Genomic DNA, 25,326 nt, shown 5'->3' on the forward strand with positions numbered 1-25,326 from the left:
GACGAGCACTGTGCTTTGACTGACTTGTTCATGTCAAATGTCAACGATGCGCATCAAAGAGATGTCTTCGGCTACCTCTCTCTTTCTGTCAGTAAAATGCCCTTTTCCTTTGTTGACTTTAGCGTACAGCGTTTGATTTTTTAAAATATGATGCCGTTGTGCGTGGCTTGCTCGGAGCACAGTGCTTTACGGTCTTAATTGTGGTTTTGTCTGAATAAAAATCATCCTGAATTTCTTTTTTCTTTTTTTTATTTCACAGCTTGCTGGGCATATCACAAAATCTTGTCCACAAAAGGCAAGAAGCCACCAATGTTGGTGTCCAACAATAGCCAAAATGGTTCAAAATCCAAACTCAGGTCCTCCATTCAATCCTTCACCTCCTTATCGCTCAAATTTTTAGATATTTGACTAAGAATGTAGAGTATGCATGCGTTTTGATTCTGGATTTTGCTTCCAAGTATACACATTAACTGATATAATTGGAATTATTTAATCTCCATATTCAATAATATTGAATTAGGATGATGTTTTCATACATAATTATATATATATAGATATATATATATATATATATCATGGAAGTGAAATCTTTCAAGTATATCAATCAAGGAATGCCTTAGGGCACACATGATTTAAAAAATCGTTTGATTTTTCATTTATTTTTAAGTTTATAGGCATGTATAAGAGTGCATTTGTTTTTCTTTTTCTAAACAGTTAAATATTTATAAAAACATCAAAAAGAGGTTATCATGAAAAAAATTTAAGATGGTTGCTAATCATTTTTAACAAGTTTAGCCAATTGATTCAATTCAATTTTTAAAAATATAGAATTAATTAAAATAAGGTAAAATAACTATATTTTTAGAAAAATAAAAATAAAAATTAGATTTTGAGGCAGTTGCAAGTTAACTCACATGCTAAATCCTTGATCTATAGGCCACTAGATCAACCTGTTGGCCAGGCTGGATTTAATATTAGTGGCAAGTACAACGACAGATTACTTGAACAGCACAAGCCATGAATCTAAATGACATTTGCGGACAAAATGCATGTTTAAGATTATGGGGTAAATGTTGTGTTTTGCTGTGCTTTTTACTTAAAAAATATTAGACTAATATATACATATATATACATATATATAAACTATTCAAAAATAAAATAAAAAAATAAAAACTTTTTAAAAGCATAACGGAACGCAATACCAAAGACATGAACAAATAATGCAGTACCTACGCAATCTCGGTACTGTGAGGTGAAATCTAGGCATCAGATGAACGATCGATCTTGTACACAATTTTTGTGGGGCAAAAGATAACCCAAATCATACAAGGCATTAAAAGAAGATGTTGAGCCTCCGTTGGTAACACGACCCTATGTGTTAATTGCGGGAGACAGAGCCAAATTGTTGTGGGGGCATTCCTTGCCAACTGACCTAAAACTAATCCTATGGAGATTAATTAACCTCATCTCCTGCCTGCCTACTTGCACAAAAGAAATGCTAGTTAAGCTCCTAATTAACAAGTAAACAAGAAGCTAGGGTTTCAGGCCACGACAGCCCGTCCTCAATTGTTGTTGCTGCTAATGTCTGGGAAGTTTGCAGTTCCTGATTGTACTTTCATCTCTTTTATAAGCTCAGTATATGGGATGCTTGCTGCAATAATATTACCATCATGCGTCATGTTGGATATTAGTTCTTAATGTTGACGAGGATATTGGATAGGCTTTCATATATACGTCTAAATTGAAATATTTTCTAGATTGAATATTGTACAAGTTATCGATACTCAAATTAATGTATTTATACAGTATTTTCTTTTATCATACCCTTGTGTTAATTAATTAATGTATTTACATGATTATTTTTATTATTATTCTCGTGTTGATTTTTGAAGTAGGGCTTAATATTTGCTTGGGGATGCAGTAAAAGAAGATGCTTTTGATTTTGGAAGGTGCAACCGTGTTTTCAAATGAGGCTTTAAGCTTAATGATAGCAACATCATATGTTTTCAGAGGAAATGTTGGGAGTTCGACGTACTCCATGTATGAAGACGAAAAGTAAATTTGTTTCAAATAACATGAGAAGTGAACTCACTACACTTTATACAAAATCAAATGCTTTCTTTGAAATCATGAAAACCTTCGCGCATGATTAAGCTTTTTTTTACGGAATTCTTAGCTGGTAACTGATATGCAAAACAAGTTTTTATTAGATAAGAAAACCATTGGAGACATAAGTTAGTAAACATAAGAGAAATGCGTGTGTGGAGCAATGAAAATAATACATAATTCCAAGTATGTCATTCTTGAGTTTCTTTTCTTACTTTGTGATTCAGGTATTTATAGATACTAAAAGTCATATAAAATTACATAATAAAAAGGAAACACAATGAATAACATCTAATTTCTCAAAATATTAAGTTATTGGTGGTGTATCATGCTTGTCATTGGTCAATAAATTGATACTTAAAAGTAAGTAATTGGTGAAAACAGTAATTATATTAGGAGAGTTGATACATAGTCAGATTTATAAATGATTATTTATGAAAATATTGGTTTAAAACTGTTTAAGAGAGATTGTTGATTAGTGAGAGAGGATGACATATCTCCAGGGCTATGTTAGGTCAAAATCTTTTTTTTTCTTTCCTATTTTTGTTGGATTTTAAATCAAGAATAAGTTGGGTTAAGACTAAAAAGAATTAGATAGGAAAAAGAAATGGAAAAAAAAAGTTTAAAATAATTAATCTTGGTTACCAAGGATCACAAAAAATGTAGCATCCCAACTGTGATGCTATTAGCCTAATCAAGATTGAAATTATAAAATAAAAATCTTGGTTTTTTTTTAAATAATTTATAAATCATCATTACTCATAATCTAACTAAAGTAGTTATAATAAATTTTCGTGTCCAAAAGGATCAAAGTTGTAGAATTTGAATGACCTTAAGCTAGAAAATAAAACAATAATAATAAAAAAAATTATGTTCTTCCTTTAAAAGAAGACTTTTAGTTTGAAGGATGTGATTAAAAAGTTTCAAAATCCTAGAACTAAATGTAAACTTTAACAGGCACGACTCGTATCTATCTTTGTAATCAAGTACCTATGCCTTCCTTTTGGAATATGGCCCCACAAATTCTCAGTTTCTATGCAGCTCAAAGAAAGATTTTACTGCCAGAATTTCAGGCACAATAAAACCAAAATAATATAATTACTTGTACATATACATGTGCCGTTTGAGTGGCCATTCCTTTCTCCTCCTTGAAGCTCTGAAGGACAAGCTTAAATGGGTCCACCAATGACATCCACCTCATGCTTCATATTGTGCATGTGAATCATAGGCCTCATTGGTCAAGAAAGAAAAACAAAAACCCTAATTGTTCTTTTTTATAGAATAAAAATAGATCAGAGTCATTAAAAAATAGAGACAAGATACAACTGCCATGCTATCTTGGAGATGTGACACCTTTTCAGGTAGCCGACACGCCATTACATTGTTCCTAACACCCCATTACTGAAGCACATGCACGCATTTGCATTCTCGAACTCATAATTAATATAAATACAAGAGAGAGAGAGAAAGGGGTTAAGGATTATAAAGGATCGTTAACCAAAACGTTATGGTATGTTGTGGAAATAGTATTCATGAATCAAATTACATGTTAGTTAAGGATTATCTAATATGTTTTTTTTGTGAATCATGTTGTTTATGATTCATATATTATTATTATTTATGTGTTTTAATTGGGTATATGTTTATTGTTTTAAAAAATATGTTTTCATCAATCGTGTTTTGAATAGATGGTTTACTGTATTAGTTATTTTTTATGATTGTGTTTTTTATAGAAATTAAGATGATAAAGGGTAATAATCCTCCTTGTTTTAAGTCAACATCTCAAGAATACACTCAATAAATTCTTTAACTAGTGAAATTACATATGAATAAGATTTTATTTTTTAAAATACCACAGATGATATAACATGGTAATAAAATCTATGAAGGATAAAAATCCTTTAAATAATAAAATAAATTGTTTATCTTTTTTAACAAGACAATATATTACTGGAAAAATAAGTAACTTAATTAAGCCTTTTACTCCATGACAAGATTCCTCTACCAGTTTCTGCAAGAATTCAAGAGACCCTCTTGTTTCATATTCCAAAACCAAAAACAAACTCTTCCAGCTAAGTAAGTACAATTTACAAATCCCTTTTATATTCAATCACTGAACTCCTCAATCCAATGAAAGAAAGCTAGTTAAGGAGGGTTAGGTTTTTCTTGGACACATTGAAGTGTTCCCTGTTGTTGAGCATATGTCAATGTGTCAGGATCTGACACCTCTTCTCTCTCTCTCTAGATTGTACAGTAAGCCTGGCATCAATTATTCTCTTTAGCTTTTCATTGGTTTGTTGCAAAGTTTTCAGTTTCCTATGATCACATGATATGATATCCCTTGGTACATGCTGCCCTTGTCAAAAACTATCTAAAGCTTCTTTGGATGTGCTTTGTCTTTGAAAAAGGTTGCCTTTTTTAACTCCATTTTGATCTACATCATAAATTTCCAAACTTTCTTGGGCTTTTTTGATCGTTTTTTGGTTGTCTTGCGATGAGTTGTTTGCAAAAGATGCCAAATTTTATTGAACACTCCTTTTTCTCTTTGTGGGTTTTGAGCTTTTGAGGGCACACTTTACTTGCTTCTGCCAAGCTGTACACCATTATCATTTCTCAGAGCATCTTTAAAGGAGTTTTTAGTTTCTGGGTTTTTTTTGTTTTTATTGAATAATTTATTATCTTGAAAAAAGTTTCCATCTTGGTTGGTTTTGGTTGTCTTATTTGGTGCTCCTTAGGGTTTTGATTATTGGGGTCTGGTTGTGTTCATAATTTGGGTGGTGTCCTGTGTTTGGCCTCTGAATAAATTATACCCACCATTATTAGCTCAAAAGCATTTCTTATCTGGATCTTGAGCATTCCATTTCTCTCTCTTTTGAAACTGATGTGATGTTGAAATCTTTTGTGTTGACAAATATCATTTGGATTTAAACTCTAAAGGTTGATCATTTCTTTCCTTCTGTGACAAAAAAGTTCAAATCTTGATAGAAAATTTCCAATTTTTACAGTCTGGGTATTGACTAAGACTCTTCCATTTCAACTATATATTCAAGCTCTCCATCTGGGGTATCGTTGGAGTGATGCGAATAGAAGGTCTGTTAACAAATGGCAAATCTTGTACCTGGAGTGTTACTCAAGCTTTTACAGCACATGGATACAGATGTCAAGGTTGCTGGGGAACACAGGTCATCTTTATTGCAAGTTGTGAGCATTGTACCAGCATTAGCAGGTGGTGAGTTATTCTCTAATCAAGGGTTTTATCTCAAGGTATCAGATTCATCTCATGCCACTTATGTGTCTTTACCTGACGAGCATGATGATTTAATTCTTAGTGATAAAATCCAATTAGGCCAATTTATTCATGTTGAAAGGCTTCAACCAGCCTCACCAGTGCCTATTCTTAGAGGGGTCAGGCCAGTACCTGGGAGGCACCCTTGTGTAGGGAGCCCTGAAGATATTGCAGCATCCCAGTCCCCTGGTTTTCTCAATAATAATCTGGAGAAAGTGAAATCACCTAAAAGGGGTGTTTTGGGTGGTTGTAATGTTGGAGAGAAGGATAAATCAGTGGGCGGTAGTGTGAATGGTAATTCTCATAAGGAGGCTGTGTCAGATAAGAAAGCGACTCAAACCAGATCAAAGTCTCAATTGTCAAAACTTACACTAGATTTGGATTTGAAAAGGGAACCTATGGCAAAATCTAAGTCATCGAGTTCAAGATCAATTCCTTCTTCTCCAACTAGTTGTTATTCATTGCCTAGTTCATTTGAGAAGTTTTCAAATGGGGTTCGGCAGCAGTCAGTGATTAAGGGATCGGACAAGGGATCACCTAGGATTGTAGAAAAGGCAAGTTCTGTTCGTGGGGCAAGTCCCACTGTGAAGAGGGTGCCGGTGATCAAAAGTATTGTTCAGGGGATTGAGTCGGGGGCCAAAGCTTTGAGGAAAAGTTGGGAGGGGAATATGGAGGTGAAGCATAGAGAGAAATCAAATTTGAGAGGGGCCAGACACGATCCAAAGCCTGAAGCTTGGAGTGTTTCTGTAAGTATTATCATCTATGGATTTAGTCTTCTAGCAGAGTATGATTTGTTTGAGATGTACTTGAAAAAACACTTGTTTCAGTTAAGATATAAAATGTTGTAATTTCGGAGTGACAGGCGGTTAAGTCTGATTTCATTCTTTTCTTGATCATGGTTTTCAATGTTCCTCAAGATTCACTAGTAGAGCTTTTTTTTCAAAATTAGATCCTTTTTACGTGGTTTGATTGTTTAAACTGTTGTGTTGAATTGGTCTATCTCATTCTTACATTGCCCTGATTTCGTGTGACTCAAAAGGTCCTGAGTTGACTAAAAAATGTTGTGCTGTTTACTGCTATTCTCCAATTCACCTTTTCTGTGTTTTCCAACTCTTCTTTGTAAAATTAATATACTCGCCACCTAATGTAATTGTTATGGCAGACTCCAAGAAAAAGTACATCAAGTGAGAGATTGCCATCTAAAGAGGATTACAGGTCCCAAGTATCTTCTAAGTCATCCAAAGAGGAGAATAAAATTCAGACATCTATCAAGAAAAATGTTGCAAATGGAAGTTTGGATGAACAAGACAAGTCAAATAAGCTAAGAACAACTGCTGGAAAGAAATCATCGGAGCATGCTAACAATGGATTCCCAGGAAATCTGGTCAAGGTTTCAATAAGTAGCAGAAGATTGACTGAAGGAAGTGTTTCATGGAGTTCACTGCCCTCTTCTCTTGCCAAATTTGGAAAGGTAAAACTTAAATCTTGACAAGTTCATAGGCCTTCTTTCTGTTTTCCGAGAGAAAAGCAGTTGTAGATGTGAGAACATTTCCACATTTTATTAAAGCTCGCCATTTGTGGAGTGTTGAATTATGCTGCCTAAGAACATACCATTGTGTTCTCTTCTGGTGAATTACGTTGAACTATTTTCTGACATTAACTATGGCTCAGGCTTAGCTTAGAGGCCACACCTCCTTTGACGAGGAGATTGAAAGTTCAAATCCTGTCCCAAACAATCTCATCATCAAAGAGAAGTAGAAACAGAAAGTGCTAAGAATTTAATTAGCATTATTCTATGAAGTAAAATAGGTATAATCTTGAATGAATGATAGCAGAATGAAGTCATAGATATCCATAACGTGGCCTGCACCTTTAAGGCTGGGGCCTCAGGCCACTGAAACCTTAATTCTGCTTTCAGTAGCATGGTCCTCTATATTTAAATGCTCAGACACAATGCTGTATCATACGTTAAGTAGTTAGCTAGCGATTTGCTTTGGGGGATCGAAAATTTTCCACATAAACCCGGGACATTGCTGATAAGTTAATTATTTTAGTGGTTAAGAGCTAATTCTTTTGATTCATGGGTATCATCTGTAAACATCTAGTTCAATTGGTTTCTGGTCTTCTATTCATTACTTTGCCTTTTCAATCTTCACATGTCTATGCATTTTTTATGACAGGAAGTTATGAAGCATCGAGATGCTGCGCAGACAGCAGCAATAGAGGCTATTCAAGAGGCAACTGTTGCGGAGAGCTTACTTCGATGTCTAAGGTATAACTACTCAAGAAATAGTGGTTGATTAGAAAAGTAGTAGAAAATGTCAAAACTTCCCAGTTATGTTTACAATTTCTTTATAGCTTAGATTATATGCACTCCATATTTCGAGTAATGCTGGACAAACCAAGACAACTTGAGTTCTATTTGCTTGATTAAAATGTTGGGAACAGAAGAAAAGTAATTTTCAGGAGCTTCTTTGATTTGACTTCTCAGATATGTAACTATACTTAATGTTTTCTAGTGTATAAACAATTCAGCTTAAGCTTTTCTTTTTCTCCTAACAATTTGTCCTGTGCCTCTTTCCTCTTGCAGTATGTATTCAGAGCTGACTTCCTCTGCTCGGGAAGACAACCCACAACCTGCTGTGGAGCAGTTTTTAGCTCTTCATGCAAGCTTGAATAATTCTCGCTTGATTGCCGATTCTCTTTTTAAAATTATTCCAGCTGATTCTTCCCCAGATTCTAATGACAATCTATCTGAAGAAGCGCTAAAGGTCACATCTGATAGACGTAAACATGCAGCCTCTTGGGTTCAAGCTGCACTGGCCACCAATCTGTCATCCTTTTCAGTATTTACCAAAGATACTACTTCAGCTCCTAGTCAAGGTCAAAAGCCTATTGCCAGCAATCAATCCATTTTAGTCCTTGAAAACTCTTCTAAGAATACCACAACGAAAACTCAAGGGAAAACGCGTCCAACAGTTGGCTCCAAGCTTGTAGCTACAGGAGCTTTCCGCAAACCAGGGGATAACTCTACCGTTAGTCAAAAGGCACCACCCCAACCTCCAGCAGAGTGGATCAGAGGAAATGGCCTTGATGAGGCCGTAGACTTGGCTGGAATGTTGCAGATGGAATCCCAGGATTGGTTTTTGGGATATGTTGAGAGGTTCTTGGATGCTGATGTAGATACCTCAGCTTTGTCAGATAATGGTCAAATAGCAGGGATGTTGACGCAGCTCAAAAGCGTGAATGACTGGTTAGATGAGATTGGGTCGAGCAAGGATGAAGCAGAAACACCCCATGTTTCGTCAGAGACTATTGACAGGTTACGGAAGAAGATTTACGAGTACCTTCTTACTCATGTGGAATCTGCTGCCGCTGCACTAGGTGGTGGATCACAGCCATCACCGGCAAACCGAAGTATAGAAACTAAATCAAAGAGGTGATATTATTAGTTTTTGCAGCTTGGCTACATGCAGCGTTGGAGATGCATATAATAGTAACATACCATTAGAGCTGTGCCCCTTAACAACCAAACCAAGTGGGCTAAGGAGCTCAGTGCTCTATTCAATGTACATAAATCCTCCATGGGTTTGAGGTATAGATCACTATTAATTATCAAAAGAAGCATCAAATGTAAGTGCAGGGTTTTTTGTTTTTGTTTTTCCTGAAACTACACAAAATTAGAACAATTCCATGAACTGGAAAAGCAATATTTTCTCTCGTGTTGGAATGTGTATGTGTATGGAAGTTTCTTTCGGAATATCATCTATTTATATGTCATATCGTGTGTTTTGGGATTGTGGTATGGTGATAATGTTTATTTTTTAAAAATATTTTTTTTGGTTGTATTGATTAAATTTATTGAGCCAGCATTATTTTATTTTTAAATAAAATAATATTATTTTAATAAAAATTATTAATTTATAACTCACTAATTAACCTAATAACCCAAGTTATTTTACAATTTAGATCCTAAGTTGGATTCCACTACAACAAAACCACCACCATGACCATTTGTATATAATTTCTTGGTTCAAGGTTTTCTCTAACCCAAACTAAAGTTTGATATCATTTGATCGTGCGGCTCAGCATGCTTTTTAATTTTAATTTTAATTATTTTTTTATGTTATTGAGTTGTTTTAATTTATTGATATCATATATAAATTTTAAATAATAATACTAAGATATTATTTTAATATATTTCTCAATATAAAATAATTTTAAAAAATAATTTTTATCTCAATATCAAATACTATCTTGTTATTATTCGTTGCTCTCTCATTGCTGGTTTATATTTTAATATTTCTTTTGAAAATAGAAACCAAGGTTAAAAATGCTAAAAAAAGAAGAAGAAGAAGAAGAAATTAAATAGAATTAATAAAATCTGAGTTATAGTTACCATGTTCAAAAAATATTTTGCAGTGTAATAAATAATTAGAAACAAAATTTCTCAAAGAAATTGTCATCTTCATCTTCTTTTTTTCCCCTCCTTGGTTATCAATATCACTCTCAAGTCTTGGTAGATGTTTGAACATTCAGGCTGACCCAAGAAATCTATAAAGCAATTAGCAAGTGTTCAGCAACTTAACCAAGCCACTGAGATTTTCTGCCGTCAGTCTTGGTTTCACATCACGGACCGTGACGAACGGTAGACGAGCCGAAGTCATGATTCTTGCCATTCTTGTCCTTTCCAAAGTCATGTAGTTTGAAGGCGTCTTCCAAGTCCTGCCTGCCTAGCAATAACTTTGCCAAGTCATTGCAACCAATAAAAAAAGTCCAAATTCCTCCCCCTTCCACACAACTCGGGTTATTTGAGAGTGTTCTAAACGTTAAAAAGAAAAGAAACTTTATATTTATATATTTATAGGGAGGTTATTTATGGAAAATCAGTGTTAAACAGAAGATTCTCTCCCTTTACTATATAGTGCACTTAAATCCAAGCACCACATCACTGGCACTTGGCCAACTGGTTTACCAGAAATGGAGAAGAAGCTAAGACTACATGTCGTTCAAGCCTTAAAGCTACTATTTTTGCTCTTCACTATCCACTGTCTCTTCCTCTTCCCTGTCACTCTCTCTGAAATCTTCTTTGAAGAACGTTTTCAAGATGGATGGAAAGATAGATGGGTTTTATCAGACTGGAAAAGAAGTGAAGGCAAAGCTGGTACTTTTAAGTACACAGCAGGGAAATGGCCTGGCGATCCAGATGATAAAGGTATATAAACACATGTTAAAGATTTTATCTTTTTGAGTTTATCTTATCCGGGGTTTGATTTTTTAGGAAATTTTGTGTTTCAGGTATTCAAACATACAATGATGCAAAGCATTTTGCTATATCTGCAAAGATATCACCTGAGTTTAGTAACAAGAATAGAACTTTAGTAGTTCAGTATTCTATTAAGTTTGAGCAAGATATTGAGTGTGGTGGTGGGTATATTAAGCTGTTTTCTGGTTATGTTAATCAGAAGAAATTTGGTGGTGATACTCCTTATAGGTAAAGAAAGTGACCCTTTTGATTTTATTGAGGTTTGAGAATTGGATGGTGGTTAAGCTTAAAGTTTGTTGTGTTTTTGTCCTTGCAGTTTTATGTTTGGACCTGATATATGTGGGACTCAAACAAAGAAGCTTCATGTTATCATGTCATACCAAGGACAGAATTATCCAATCAAGAAGGATTTGCAATGTGAAACTGATAAGTTGACTCATTTCTATACATTTATTCTTAGACCTGATGCATCTTACAGTGTTTTGGTTGATAATAGAGAGAGGGAATCAGGAACCATGTATACAGATTGGGATATACTTCCTCCGCCGAAAATCAAAGATACCAAAGCAAAGAGGGTATGATAGGAACTTGGGATTGGGTTTTGGTTCAATTTTTTTAGGGAAATGTGGTGCTTAGATTATGAATTGCTGATGATATTGTTGTTGATAGTTTGGTGTTTTTGGTCAAACCAAAAATGGTTGACTATTATTATCTTACAGCCGGCGGACTGGGATGATAGAGAATATATTGAGGATCCTAATTATGTCAAACCAGAGGTATTGCCTAATAATCTGTTTAATAATGTGGTTGAAATAGTGATCTATACATGTTCCTGATACATTTTGCACTTGTTTTATCTGCTTTGATGTTGCAGGGATATGATTCTATTCCCCGGGAGATTCCTGATCCTAAGGCTAAAGAGGTTTGTTTGGTGCCCTCATTTTAGAATTTCCCATGTATTTTTCCCTTTCTCGTCTGGTTGGGGTTTGAAACACACTATTGGACTAGTCATGGATTAACTTGCCTTTATATTGCAACGATGTTCTAGGAAGATATCTTTCTATTTTGCTCTCCCTCATTCAACTTGACGATTGGATAGTTAGGTTATAAATAAGAAGAGATTATCTTGGTTTATTAGTTGATTTTAACAGTCACAGCCTGGAAGACATAATATAACAGGCCTTTCTCTGTGTTGCTGCTTTGAGTAGCCTGATAATTGGGATGAAGTGGAGGATGGAATATGGAGGCCACCCAAGATACCAAATCCAGCTTACAAAGGACCATGGAAAAGAAAGGTGCGCATCCATACTACTAAACAAAAGTTTGAATAAATTACTCAAGCTGATTATAATGATTATTGAATTAAGTTGTTATCCTGATACTGCAGAAAATCAAGAACCCCAACTATAAAGGAAAATGGAAGACTCCATGGATTGATAACCCAGGTACAAGTCATTCCAGTAAGGCAAAGTAGTTATTTTTAGCACTTATTTGGGGGGAGAATGCTTAGGACCATTTTGCATATATAAATGTTCAGGAGTAGGAAAATGAGCATGTTGGCCTTTATATCAGCATTTAAACAAGAATGGAGTAGGTGGTATGTTCAAATTGCTGAAACCTGGTACTGGATGTTGGCAAGTTTGTTGTTGTATAAAAAATGAAAATTTCATTCTGGGCTACTAACAGAGCATAGCAAAATGAGTTAGCTTCTAGGTTGCAGTAGGAATGTTTTTTAAATGAAAAGCAAAATGGTTTTTCAATGCAACTAGTCCCTTCAACAAGGTTGTGTCTGAAGTCTCTCAAACTATATGGTCAATCTAATAGCTTTACCAGATTTCAGTATCCAATTTCATTTTGTAAATACTCACAATCCTCTTTTCCTTTCTTTGTTCTCAGAGTTTGAAGATGATCCTGACCTTTATGTGCTAAAGCCCATAAAGTACGTGGGTATTGAAGTTTGGCAGGTGGGCTTATAACTTATTTCCTTCAACAGGAGATCATTGATATAAATTGTTTGGGGAAAAGTAGCAGACTAATAATACCAAAAAGAGTAAAATTTCGTTATTTGAAATAAAAAAAAAATGGTTGTTTTATCTGATCTGACAAAAAAAAAATACATTTGTCACTCTTATATAACCTGGATTTGCTTATCTGAAGTCATCTGATTAGGCAAGATAGCACACTTTATTATATTCATATTAGTAAAAGTGCTGGCTAGCTTTTCATTCTAAATTGAAAATGTATTGATTTCAATTCATTTCCGGTTGTAATGGCTTCTTGGCTCATTTCCACCCTCTTGAGGAGTTTGGATTTGTACTCAAGTCTTTGATTTGTCCAAATAACCAAGCTGCTTTGCCATTTGAAACTGATTTGAACTTCTCATTGTGCGGTTTTGGCGGAATGATTGAACACCTTCATAATTTTTGTTTTCAGTGAAGCTGGGATTTATGCTTCTAATAAGACCCATACTGAGTTACTGTAATCTGATAAGATCAAGCATTGCATTGCAGGTGAAGGCTGGTTCAATTTTTGACAATATATTGATCTGTGATGACCCACAATATGCGAGAGAAATTGTGAAAGATGTATTCCAGAATAGAGAGGTGAATTATCGATTTTATAGTCCATGTGGCTGATTGGTTCTGAGGAATATGGTCTGATTTGGATTACCATTTTATGTACATTCCAGATCGAAAAAGATGCCTTCGAGGAAGCAGAGAAAGTGAGAAGAGCTCGAGAAGAAGAGGTGACTTACTTTGTTTACTTGCTTTAGGAAATATGCAATTTTTTTCTATAACTCTACTTTTAACCACTTTTTTGAGCACTGTCCAATTGATTTGAATCATTGCATGAGTAGGAAGCTCAGAGAGCTAGAGTGGAAGGTGAAAAGAGGAGGAAAGAAAGGGGCTACAGGAAGCCTCGTAGAAGGGTATAGCATCTCTTTATTTCTTCTCATCAAAACTTAGTTGATACTTTTAATCTTGCATCTCATGATTGGTAGCTGAATTAACTTTATATGATATCCCATGCTCAAATAAATAAACTTCTTCTGATGCTCTGAACCATTTAAAAATGTGAGGTTCTACTCATAAAATCATTTTCAGATGATCTTTTCATAATGTTTTATTGAGAAAGAGAGATGGACAGCCAAGGAGTCACAGAAGTAAAACATCATTTTTTGATCATGATCATTGTGATGCTTTTTATTTCTTTAGTGAATGTGATTTAACATAATAAGATTCTTTTGCAGCACGATCCTCGGGATTACTTGGATGATTACCATGTAAGCATATATTTGGCACTGTCTCTCATTTTTCCCATTGTAGAACTTTTTCCTATAGCATCATAGCAAGTGGTAAAAGATCAATGGCACATCTCTACTGTAGGCAGGAATTACTTGGCTCAAGCCTTTTGTTTTTCATTACATGTCATAAAATAAAAAATGGTGCCTATATTTTTTATTAAACAAAAAACAATTCTAGCAAATGAACTCTAAGGTAAACTGTTACGTCATCTATGTCTTGGCACTGAAGACAGTATTCAGCTTGAGGCTTTCTGAACAATGATACATTATCTTCACTGAAAACTCTTTCATGCTTTAGTTCAATAATTTAGTCTGAGCTCGGAACTTTCCTTTTGCAGGATGAACTGTAAGCTTTCCATGGCTGGTTCCACCCGTGTCTTACAACTGAAAGAGATACCAAGTTTCAGATTTCTGAAGGCAGCATTGCCTGTCTAAAGTCATGCTCTTGTACCTCCTGTTGTCTTGCTGTTGTTGTAACATTAGAGACTCACCAGGGCCACCGCAACTAATAACTTGCCCAAGTTGACATGGCAATTCAGCCACTAAGGTTTACGTGGGCTCTCGTTATTTGAGTTGACAGTAAATTAATGGACAATTTTGAGGCTAATCGTTGAAAATTCTTATGGTTTGGATGGATTACGGATTGTTTATCAGTTAAAACTTCATCTGCATGAAATCTTTATTGTGGTTTAAACAGGGCAACTTGCGCCAAGCAGATAGCTCATAGACCGGGCATGTGCCATAGAGGTTTGATCTCCACAATATTTTATTTTCCATTAAAATAGCAAAATCAGATAAAATGGATCCTTTAATTTTATGGTGAGGGGCCTCCGAAGGAAACGTGGGACCTCCTCAACATGGCCTGAAAACACTGCTGGACCTAACGTCTCGAATTTTTGTCTGTTGTTTGGACTTTTCCAGATCACCTCACCTCATTCCCATCTATTTCTCTGCGCCTTTGGGAACGCGGCATAATTCACGTTTTAAAAAATATATATTTTTAGATGATTTTATCATATCTTCTGTGATGAATAAAACCAAACAAAAATTAAGTAGAATAATATCAAAATAAAAAAATTGCAGTCCATAAAAATAGAAAAAAAATAAAACAAAATAAGAGGCTAATGATATTTATCAATAAAAAAAACAGTGACAATGATAATCCCATTGGACGACAAAACAAATGTGTGAAAGGCATTTGTCAAGTAATTTTCTATATTAATCTTTCATTAATTTATTAGATTTAAATACCAAGATCACTCAAACATTTACAAAATTTCTTTAAATGTATTAGGTTAATAATACATCTTTGATATTATTCAAGTAAATTAAACCTCATTTGGTATTCAAGCTGTTAAGAATATATTTATTAATAAAAAAAATCTAAAAACAATAAAAAGTATTTATTCTTCTATAAGCATTTTTATGATAATGATGGGATAAAAATCTGATATGATTTAATATGTTAATTAATCTAAGAATATCTTTTTTCCAATGATAAAGAAAAAAATAATTTAATTGTTTTTATATCTCCTCTACATGTTTTGAAAAATCGCATATTAGTTGAAGGTAAAATAGACTAAATTATAAGATAATTTAGAGTGTAAATTGTTACACATACAAGAAAATATAAATTGTATTTTTTTTCAGCATGAGAAATAAATATAAAAACACCTAAATTATAAAATAATTATATATTTTTTTAAAATAAAAAATAAAAGCATTTTTTAGTATTCCAATTCTGCTGACCCATTTTCCTTGTTAGTCACCAAACTACATAAATAATAATATCCATCATAATTATTCAAGTGCCAACTGCCACGCAAGTGCCAACCCACAGCCATCCACATTAACTCTCTCTATCTTTCTCTCTCTAGGAAAACAAAACAAAGAAATAAACGAAGGGGAGTGAAGTGATGCAGATGATCTCCAAAGCATCTTGTGCCATGGCTACCCTCCCTTGCTCCAGGGTGGGGTTGCTCGCTTCCATTTCTTGTTTACTCAAGACCCATTTGATTTAATGAATGTTTTGTACTTTAGTGTTGGTTTAAACTTTAAAGTCTCTTTCTTTATGGGAAATGAGTGATCTTGATGTCTGAACCCATTTGAGAGATTGGAGAATCCTTGCTTCTGTTTTGTTTTGGAGTATTATTTGCTTGTTTTTTGTTTGAAGTTTTCATTTTTAACTTCTTTTAAGAAAGCCTATTTACTGTTTTGTGCTAGTTTTGATAGTGGAGGTAGAAGGAATGGTGAAAGTTCGTTTTTCTTCTCCTAGTGGTGATGTAGGTTTTTTACCAGAAGTGTAATTGGTTGGATAGTAAAGAATCAAGTGATTTGATGTAATGGGCACTTTGTTTTATTTTTAGTGGAAGTTGAGGAGAAGGCATAATTGGTGAAGTGTATGTAGACATATGAGCTTTTGAAGACAGGAAATCATCTTGAGAAGCTGAACTTTCTGTATATATTTTTTGGCCTTTCTAATGTAAATGATTTCATCCATCTATCACTTTCCATTTGCTGCATTTGGTTTTTCATATCAGGAGATGATTTTCCTTCTTTGTGGAATAGGTTTCGTGTTTATTTCTGGTGATGTAGTGGATATATGCTTGCTAAAACTGTGGAGATTGAGATCCAGGACCTTATATTTGTTTCTCTTACATTGTTAGGTGAGGAGTGGGCTTTGCATATTGCCAGGCATGAGGCAACTTAGCCTTAGTAAAGGTCTTGTGTATGGATTCACGCGTTTGTTGTCTACGCCATTTAAAACCTTGCGTGGAGCAAGTCGAACACTCAGAGTAGCCCAGTTTTGCAGTGTTTCTAACATGTCATCCTCATTGCAAATTGAATTGGTAAGAATCTGTGATGTTTTTATTTTGCAAGCTCTGTTGTAATTTTGAAGTGTTGAGTGCTCTTATTGTGAATGGATGCCTCATATCATTTTTTGTTACCTTCATTGCTTCAGGTGCCATGTCTTAAGGACAATTATGCATATCTCTTACATGACGAGGATACAGGCACAGTTGGAGTTGTCGATCCGTCTGAAGCTACACCTGTTATAGATGCTTTAAGTCGGAAAAACTGGAACTTAACTTATATACTAAATACTCATCATCATCATGATCACACAGGTGGGAATCAAGAGTTAAAAGCAAGATATGGTGCAAAGGTATGCAACTGGGTTCCCATTTTCTTTCTTCTCCCAACTTACATTGGATGAGATTAGATGAATTCAAGGAGCTTTGACACAAGAGCCTTATAATGGTCAAAAGCCAGAGTTTCTATTCACCGTTTTAAATCTGCTTGTATTGAGTCTAATTCTTGAAACTTAGCTTATTCTAAGGTTTTCAATGAATGCTGAGGATTCTTCATTGAGTATTAAGAGAGTCCTACATGGTTGTTTGTAAAGTAGCTCCCAGAATTTTCTGTAGTTTTTACGGTTCCACTTCTTGTTTGTAGGTAATTGGTTCGGGAGTCGACAGGGATAGGATTCCTGGCATTGATATAGTTCTGAATGATGGGGATAAGTGGATGTTTGCAGCCCATGAGGTGCAAGTAATGGACACTCCTGGCCACACCCGAGGTTGTATTTCCTTATTGATTAATCTAACGTTAGGAAATCCTGTCGATGATAGATATTCATGAGAATCATATCATTATAATGTCAAAATGGTTTCTTTTCTTCTGTTAATTTTGAAATGACACTGGAAATGCATGTTAAATCAATGCATTTCCATGCTGTTCCAAAAAAGAAAAAATAATGCATTTTCTGGAAGCATGAACTTGTGATTCACTGCTTAGAATAAAACTCATAAAATATGTAAAACGCCAATATAAAATCCAAGTCACATGAATAGTTATAAATGCATTGCACATTGGAAGGCTGCAACTGGTCATAGCTTCCAATATCTGTCTTGCATGCCATTAAAATGGGGATCTTAAAATTTTCTGTTTGGAGATTATCCAGTTGCATGGGACATGTGGTATAGACTCAATACAAAAAATAAAGGTGAAACAGACATTTTTTTGTTGGCTTCATCTAAACCAAAACAGAAATTTTGTCAGTAAATTTCAGCCGTGTCTTCATATTTTCTAGTTAATTGCATACATGTATAGCGCTGGTTATTTCTAGTAGGGTGGTGGACGGACTTCTCTTGTTGATTTTGGGAGGAGTAAAGAGTGTAAGACTTCATGGTTATGCAGCAACTGCAGTTTTTGTTGTTCTGACGTTCAGCTTTCATTTAATTGTTATTGTAGGCCACATTAGTTTCTACTTTCCTGGTTCTGGGGCTATTTTTACTGGAGATACTTTATTTAGTTTATCATGTGGCAAGCTTTTTGAAGGAACACCTGAGCAGGTAATTCTTGACATTTGTTCTTCGTTTTACCATTATTCTGAGGTTCAAAACTATATCTAATGATGCACATATTGGGTTGGACTTTCCTATTTGAGAAAAAATGTTTCAGTACATGAATCTGCAAGGTGAAATTATTTTCAAAAGAATCATTTCATCCTTTTGACTTGAAGAGTATTGAATTGTTAATGATACATGTTTTCTGAACTTGAATGCTGATATATTTCCCTAGCTTTCACCGCCCAGTAAAAAGAGATCTGTGATTTTGAACCTCCAAAAAAGTCGTTTTATTTTCGGTGGATTTTTCTAAATCTGTCTTTACTTTACAGTTCACAAGTTGTGCATTTAATGAAATATTTTATAGTTAGAAGGGGACATCCCTGCAGTCAAATCTTGAGATGATTGGGTGAAACATTGGAGGATGGGATAGAACTACTTCCAATTGTGTAATCCAAATAGCAGGCCTCTTAATTAACCAACAGTATACAAGATGAAGCTAGTCACTTGATTATTATATGGATGTCATGCCCTTCTGCAGTCAATATTTCGTTGTTAAAAATTGTGTCCATATTGAAGGCATTATGGAAACTGGTTGCCCTTTTCTTCTTGTTTCATGATGATTTAATACAATAGCATCTGATTGTCTTTGTTGCAGATGCATTCGTCCCTCAGGAAAATCGTGTCACTGCCTGATGATACAAATATATATTGTGGTCACGAATATACATTGGTTGGTCACTGTTATCTTTGTTTTTTGTATCCTGCTTGCATGATCTACTAAAGGTCAAAGATCAAGGCCCTAAGTACGATGCATCTTTTCTGACAGAGTAATTCAAAGTTTGCACTGTCCATAGAACCAAATAACGAGGCACTCCAGTCGTATGCAGCCCACATAGCACATCTTCGCAGCAAAAGTTTGCCAACAGTGAGTCATAAGCCTTTTTATTTGTTCTTTTGAAATTACTAACCAATGATGGGCTGCCACAATGCCTGAACCCACCCCTACGCTCAAGTTCACAATGGGAGCAGGATCCAATCCTATGCCTCTAGTACAAGGGCAGGAGAATATTATAGCAACGGAATGATGTGCCGCTGGATTTTCTTATTTCCTATCTTTGTGATCTAGAATGAAAATTGATTTTATGATTTGTGCCTCTTATCGGTCTTGACAGCGCTCACATAGCCCTTCAACTCGTTAGAGATTCCTATCCATGATTGAGCTCATGATGTTTCAAACTGAAACATTGACTTTTGAAAGGTATCTTGCCTTTTGGAAGCAGATATAGGCACCAAATTCAGTTGCAAGCCAAGCATTTGCCTTACAAGGGATGTGTGTGCTACTGTACGTGAGTACATACCCTCTTTGGCTTTATAGAAGCACTTAAAGTTCTATGTCCTTAGTTTTCCTGCCTGGCTCCGGCTATTAGAGTTTTTAATTTTGTAGAACAGCACAACCTTCCTCATGGATACGCCTTGAGATGGTATTCAGTTTCAGTAAACTTGAAGTAGCTTGCAAGCTGAGTTCCCTATACATCAACAATCTTCATAAATTATCGATCAACTTGATTTAATTTCATAGTCCTGGATGTGTTTTTATTTTCTTTGCTTATCGTTGAACTTTAAATTTTATCTTTTTAAAGTTTTGCATAGAACGTGAGTTTTTCTGTCTTATCAGATTCCAACTAAGCTAAAGGTTGAAAAGGCTTGCAATCCTTTCCTCCGCACATCAAGTACAGAAATCCGGCAGACCTTAAACATTCCAGCAACAGCAAGTGATTCAGAAGCCTTAGGCGTCATCCGCCAAGCAAAGGACAATTTTTAGATCACATACAAGATTATCAACTTGTTATAGTATAGGTGATTCAGCTGTGTATTATTCTCTGCGGGTTTGGATATCTTGAATTTCCTTTGGATTCTCACCAAAAGAAATAGCAAATCCTGCCTTCTTCTATTTGGATTAAAATGGTTTAATTCTGTACCAGCTCAGCTTTTATTTGCTGTGAAAACACTGCGTAGAAGGTATTCATTTTTGGTTCTGGTTCATGGATGGTGCCATTTCTTCCACTACTGTAAACACTTAATTTTCTGCTGTTCGACTGAAGTTGGACTTGACGAGAGCTTTGACTGTGCTATTCTGCAAGTGTCGCTCCATGTAGGGTGAATTATATTCAGCTGGTTCAAAGATGGAGAGCTGGATTTTCCCGTAATGATTATAAATTAAGAAAACGAAATACCAAAACTAAAGTTAAAAAGCTGTCTGGAGTCCGTGAGGCTGCATTGCTTCTTTTCTTTCCCTTTTGCCGTGAATTCTTCTTGACGTGGATAATCTGCTCCAACACATATTTATTAGATTCGGCCTAATCCCTGAAGTTGATATTTCTCTGCTGAGTCAATTAGATTAGATATGTGTGACCTAGTCAACCTCGACACTGAAAGAAAAACATGGATTCAGGCGATGGTAGTGGTTTAGAACAGAGCATGGAACTAGGAACTTAAAATTTTGGAGACAGACACCCAGGGACCACAATGCCTACGGCCATGACTTCTGTTCACTTGCTGCTAGGAAGACCACTCTGCACCATTTATTAATCAATGGCATTTGTGGGGTGAATAATGAATAGCTTTATCATGGTGGGACACCAGCAAATGAAGGCTGGTTTTCGTTGAGTTAGGAAGAAATCCGGCCCCACCATGCTAGAAAAAAACAAGGAATTGGGCCAGGTATGGCAGAGACTTGTGTCTTGTGTCGTGGGAGAGGTTGCTTACCTCTATCTGCTTCGTGTGTTTGTTTCTTTTGGCTTTGTGGTATGGTAGGTGATGGATGGGTTTACCAAATAAAGCTGAAAAGGATCTTACATCACTCCCATCTCCCGTTGAAGAAACTGGCACCAAATCCATGGAGTTGGCAGGCATGGTCACGTCTTTCATGACAGATCTGCTCTACTTTTTAAAAAGTTAATTTTTTTCTTTAAATTAATTTTTTTATGTTTTTAAATAAAAAAGTGATTTGTAAAATAAAATAATATTATTTTAATATATTTTTAAATAAAAAATATTCTAAAAAATAACAATTACCCCAATTTCAAACTTGAAATCATGCCCTAAAAGCTATGGACTAATGCTGAATCTTTTTAATGCTTCTTTGTCCAATTCTCTCATCGGTAGGTCACCTGCCTGGTGTTCTTATACGATCATTCTCTTCAATCACCATGCCTTGTAGTTAGTACATGGCTAAGTTATTAAACCTGAATATAATTTTATGATGTTTTTAAAAAATAATATTATTTTTGAATATTTTTTTAAAAAAATCACATTAAATATTAACCATGTCCACTAGAATAATTGTTGATATGGCAGGTCAATTAGATTTGACTATTTTATTTTTTCTATAAAAAATAACAACATTTTGTTATCAATTTAAATTAAAATTTAACCAAATTAATAGGATAATTCAATCAACTTCCACTCTATTTAATCTAAAATCTAACCTTTCAAGTTGACCTATTTAATTGAAGAGTGTTAAATAAAATTAATATACGGGTCAACTTTCTCCTAATATAAATAAATTGATCTCTTTAATTCCGATTAAAAACATATCATTTATGCATATCAAAACTATATAAATTATATACCAAGGATCCTTTCACTCGAGGTATCAACTTGAGGAAAAAGACAAAGAAGGATTAGGAACCTCGTAGCCTTGGAAACCTCGTAACATGCTACATAAGCTTGCATCATAAAGTCAAGCAGATGGGATCTAAATATAATAGTGAGGATATGGTAATAATTGTTTTTTAAAATATTTTTATTTGAAAATATATTAAAATAATATATATATTTTAATTTTAAACAATTATTTTTAATCTAAAACTATATAAAAAACATTAAACAGGAAATTATTTAAATTTTATGCAACCTCGTTTAGAAGACAACAAGAAAAGGGGGCTAGAAGGAGGATGTTCTGAAGTTTAAGAAAGCAAATTCCTTTTCAAGTTAGCTTTTATGTCAAAGTTTATGTTTTCTTTTGTTTTATTCAACTGGTCCCCATATTGATCCATTGAATTTTAGGATTGCTCGTTTTTAAAGTTTTGTGTGTCTATAAAATAAGCAAAAAGGACTAGATGAACGCACTAGACTACTACTTAACTATATATATGATTTATTTTTAAATTCAAATATGGAAATATAGCTGGAATAGCTTAGTTGAGGTTAAAGGAGTGTTTGAAAATGTGATTAATCTGTATTTTTTTTTTAATTTATGTTTTAAATTATTTTGATGTGTTGATTTAAAAAATAATTATAAAAAATAAAAAATATTATTTTAATATATTTTATAATAAAAATACTTTAAAAAACAACCACAACCATAAATTAATAAAAATAAATTAATAATTTAAAATATGCTATAAATCTTTTTTCTTTTTTACATAATCTAAGAAACACACTTGATAATAAAAAACACATAAACATAAATCTAAATGTCTTATTTGGAGGATTTATAACTTAGTAATCTGTCTAAATAAAAAAGAAGAAGAATGAATTAATCTAATCTTATTTGAATCAATTCGCAATTTTTTTTTTTTGATTTACGTGGGGTGTCCGGGCCAGCTTATGCGCACCACGACTAATCCACACAGCTCACTGAACATCCTGCAAGCCCAGTGAGCAGGTAAGGCACCGCGAGGGTGATAGACGTGCATGGTGAGATTCGAACCCAGGTGCGAAGGAAGGGGACAAGCCCCTCCCACCGCTAAGCCAGAACCTCACTTGCATCAATTCGCAATTTTAACCTAACTAAAACTTGATCAGGAATATATTAATATTTTTTTAAAATATTTTTATTAAAAAATATTTAAATTTAAATTATTCTTAATTAACAGAGCCAACACTATTAATTTATAACCCAAGTATTATACTTAGATAATCTCCGTATCGAGATTTAGAACTGTCACATAAACTGATTCCGAGTTTCGAATATACCCTTCACCATCAACCTATGTGCAGGAAAAAAGAAAGAAAAAGGAAAGCAGATCCTATAGGACCCACCAACAATTAAGAGTCTCGATAAACGCATGCACAGTTTCCCCGCCAATTCTTGCTTCAGTTATAAAAAATTCCCAAACCCCCAAATCTCAAGAACATTAATCAAATCCTCTAAAAATGGCGATCGTCGACGATTTGATAAGCCCTGGAGGAGGCCAAAGAGCTTGCGTCGTGGTGCTTGGTGGCCGGGGCTTTTTAGGCCGATCGCTTGTTACACGTCTCCTTCAACTCGGTGACTGGATCGTTCGAGTCGCCGATTCGACTCACTCCTTGCAGCTCGATGCTGACTCTAATCATGGTGACTCTGTCCTCCGTGATGCTCTTGCGTCCGGTTTTGCTTCGTATTGTCAAGTCGATGTTCGCGATCCCTCTCAAATCACTAAAGGTAACAAAAAATTAGGAGGTTTCGAGGTGTTCAAATGCGGTGCCGTTTCCTTTTGGCTCTGTGTGTGTGCTTGGTTGGTGAGAAAGTGTGAGAAAGGAAGGGGAAATGAGAGAAAAATGGAATTTTTTTGGATTGCTGCGGTGATTCTTGGCAGTACCGTGGTAAAATGAGGCTGTAAATTATTTGTTTAATTGTTTAACTCATTGAAATTTTGTAAAGTTACTATCTTTTATTCAATTACTTCTCGAAATTTAAAATATTAAGGAATATCATGTGCTTTTGGCTGGTAAAAAGGTAATTGAAAAGAAAAATAAAAGGAAAGAAATGGAGAGAAAATTACCGTGATGAAATAAATCTGTGCAAGTCCATGACTGTTTTAAGTTAGAGTTCAATTTGTTTTATAGTTTTTGTAATTGAAGAGAGTTACTGAGGTTCAGTTTACTGTAGCTTTGGGGTTTTGAAACGAGTGATGGAAGGTCATTTGTGGGATTCTGGAGTGAGTTTCTTTTGTTTGGTTTCTAAGAAAATTGAAAGAAAGAAAGCAAAGTTAAGTTTTGAATTATTTATTCAATGTAGTGTGAGTGTTAGCCCTGTAAAGTTCATATTATTTCATGAAACTCTTGAGTGATTTTAGCTTCTTAACAAATGGTTAGATGCTCATGGTGGTGGGACTCTTTGTTTGGTTGCTGAGAAAATGGGAGAAATGGATATCTGAATAACGTGAAAATTCGTGGGTGGAAATTTGAATTTGGTTAATTTTTTCTGGATGATATGTAAATGAAGAGAGCGAAATGTCTGTCTTTTTGCAGCTGTTGAAGGATCATCTGTTGTATTTTACATGGAAGCTACTGACTTACCGAAACATGATTTCTATGATTGCTACATGCTTATAGTTCAAGGTAATTAATGGGCTATTACTTTTTTCAGTATATTAAAACCATGCACCATGGAGGGGGGTAGTTGGTACTGGGGGTGGAACATTTCAGAATAATTTTTGTCTGATTGCTTGTTTTCATTTTATACAGGTGCTAAAAATGTCATCAATGCTTGCCGAGAATGCAAAGTTAGACAGCTTATATATAACAGTCCTGCAGATGTAATTTTTGATGGTTCACGTGATATATGTAATAGGGACGAGTCTTTTCTATGCCATTGGAAAGTATGTTTGTTGCTCTAGAGATTTCACTTCTTCTTCTTCTACTTCATTTATTTTTTGGAGAATGAAATTCTCTTCTTACATTTTCTACTGTGTAATGTAATTTTCTTTTCCCTTTTGACTGGTATTTTTTTTTTAATCATGATACAGTTTGCAGACATGCTGAGTGATCTTAAGGCTCAAGCAGAAGCATTAGTCCTGTATGCTAACAACATTGGCGGTCTTTTAACATGTGCACTGCGGCCTAGCAATGTCTTCGGACCTGGGGACACTCAGCTTGTTCCTTTTTTAGTGAATTTAGCAAGATCTGGCTGGGCAAAGGTTTGAGGACTATTTGTGCTCAGCATCTTTTGTGTGATTTTTCATGCTTTGTTGATTTTGTGAACTTCTTATACTACTGGGACTGAACCCCCCCCCCCCCCCCCCTT

General features: G+C 34.7%; 4 protein-coding genes across 9 annotated transcripts in view; all 4 read left to right on the forward strand.

Annotated features, from left to right (window-relative positions):
- Positions 1 to 4,092: 4,092 nt before the first annotated feature.
- On the forward strand, positions 4,093 to 9,148 carry LOC105113084 (uncharacterized). 3 transcript variants are annotated; one of them, XM_011009104.1, is made up of 5 exons: positions 4,093 to 4,182; positions 5,112 to 6,138; positions 6,555 to 6,863; positions 7,573 to 7,664; positions 7,983 to 9,148. In XM_011009104.1, the coding sequence occupies exons 2-5, from the start codon at positions 5,209 to 5,211 to the stop codon at positions 8,833 to 8,835; spliced, it is 2,184 nt and encodes a 727-aa protein (XP_011007406.1). In that variant the 5' UTR covers positions 4,093 to 4,182; positions 5,112 to 5,208; the 3' UTR covers positions 8,836 to 9,148. The 3 variants fall into 3 exon arrangements, with proteins under 3 accessions (XP_011007406.1, XP_011007405.1, XP_011007404.1); XM_011009103.1 differs by having other exon boundaries at positions 4,104 to 4,359; XM_011009102.1 differs by having other exon boundaries at positions 4,104 to 6,138.
- A 1,132-nt stretch (positions 9,149 to 10,280) lies between these two features.
- LOC105113086 (calreticulin-3-like) lies at positions 10,281 to 14,627 on the forward strand. The gene is made up of 13 exons (XM_011009105.1): positions 10,281 to 10,607; positions 10,691 to 10,886; positions 10,975 to 11,233; positions 11,378 to 11,434; positions 11,533 to 11,580; positions 11,867 to 11,953; positions 12,046 to 12,103; positions 12,555 to 12,622; positions 13,169 to 13,261; positions 13,348 to 13,404; positions 13,516 to 13,587; positions 13,909 to 13,941; positions 14,301 to 14,627. The coding sequence occupies exons 1-13, from the start codon at positions 10,373 to 10,375 to the stop codon at positions 14,310 to 14,312; spliced, it is 1,275 nt and encodes a 424-aa protein (XP_011007407.1). The 5' UTR covers positions 10,281 to 10,372; the 3' UTR covers positions 14,313 to 14,627.
- A 1,156-nt stretch (positions 14,628 to 15,783) lies between these two features.
- On the forward strand, positions 15,784 to 20,357 carry LOC105113087 (probable hydroxyacylglutathione hydrolase 2, chloroplast). Of its 3 annotated transcripts, XR_839882.1 has the most exons (9): positions 15,784 to 15,932; positions 16,629 to 16,811; positions 16,925 to 17,128; positions 17,419 to 17,542; positions 18,217 to 18,317; positions 18,970 to 19,044; positions 19,141 to 19,239; positions 19,487 to 19,656; positions 19,990 to 20,066. XR_839882.1 is itself a non-coding variant. In XM_011009106.1 (8 exons), exons 1-8 carry the CDS (start codon positions 15,879 to 15,881, stop codon positions 20,134 to 20,136), a joined length of 987 nt encoding a protein of 328 aa, XP_011007408.1. In that variant the 5' UTR covers positions 15,784 to 15,878; the 3' UTR covers positions 20,137 to 20,357. The 3 variants fall into 3 exon arrangements, 2 of the variants coding, with proteins under 2 accessions (XP_011007408.1, XP_011007409.1); XM_011009106.1 differs by lacking the exon at positions 19,487 to 19,656 and having other exon boundaries at positions 19,990 to 20,357; XM_011009107.1 differs by lacking the exons at positions 15,784 to 15,932; positions 19,487 to 19,656 and adding an exon at positions 16,458 to 16,530 and having other exon boundaries at positions 19,990 to 20,357.
- Positions 20,358 to 23,241: 2,884 nt separating this feature from the next.
- Positions 23,242 to 25,326, forward strand: part of LOC105113088 (3beta-hydroxysteroid-dehydrogenase/decarboxylase isoform 3-like) — a 5,523-nt gene continuing 3,438 nt past the window's right edge. The window contains exons 1-4 of one of the 2 annotated variants that reach the window (XM_011009110.1): positions 23,242 to 23,742; positions 24,552 to 24,641; positions 24,768 to 24,901; positions 25,049 to 25,219. In XM_011009110.1, the coding sequence (XP_011007412.1) occupies positions 23,475 to 23,742; positions 24,552 to 24,641; positions 24,768 to 24,901; positions 25,049 to 25,219 (663 nt within the window). In that variant the 5' untranslated portion in view covers positions 23,242 to 23,474. The remainder of the gene's footprint in view (positions 23,743 to 24,551; positions 24,642 to 24,767; positions 24,902 to 25,048; positions 25,220 to 25,326) is intronic. The other variant, XM_011009109.1, reaches the window with a different exon arrangement.

The sequence above is a fragment of the Populus euphratica genome, unplaced genomic scaffold, assembly GCF_000495115.2.
Source record: "Populus euphratica unplaced genomic scaffold, PopEup_1.0 scaffold387.1, whole genome shotgun sequence".
Lineage (NCBI taxonomy): Eukaryota > Viridiplantae > Streptophyta > Magnoliopsida > Malpighiales > Salicaceae > Populus > Populus euphratica.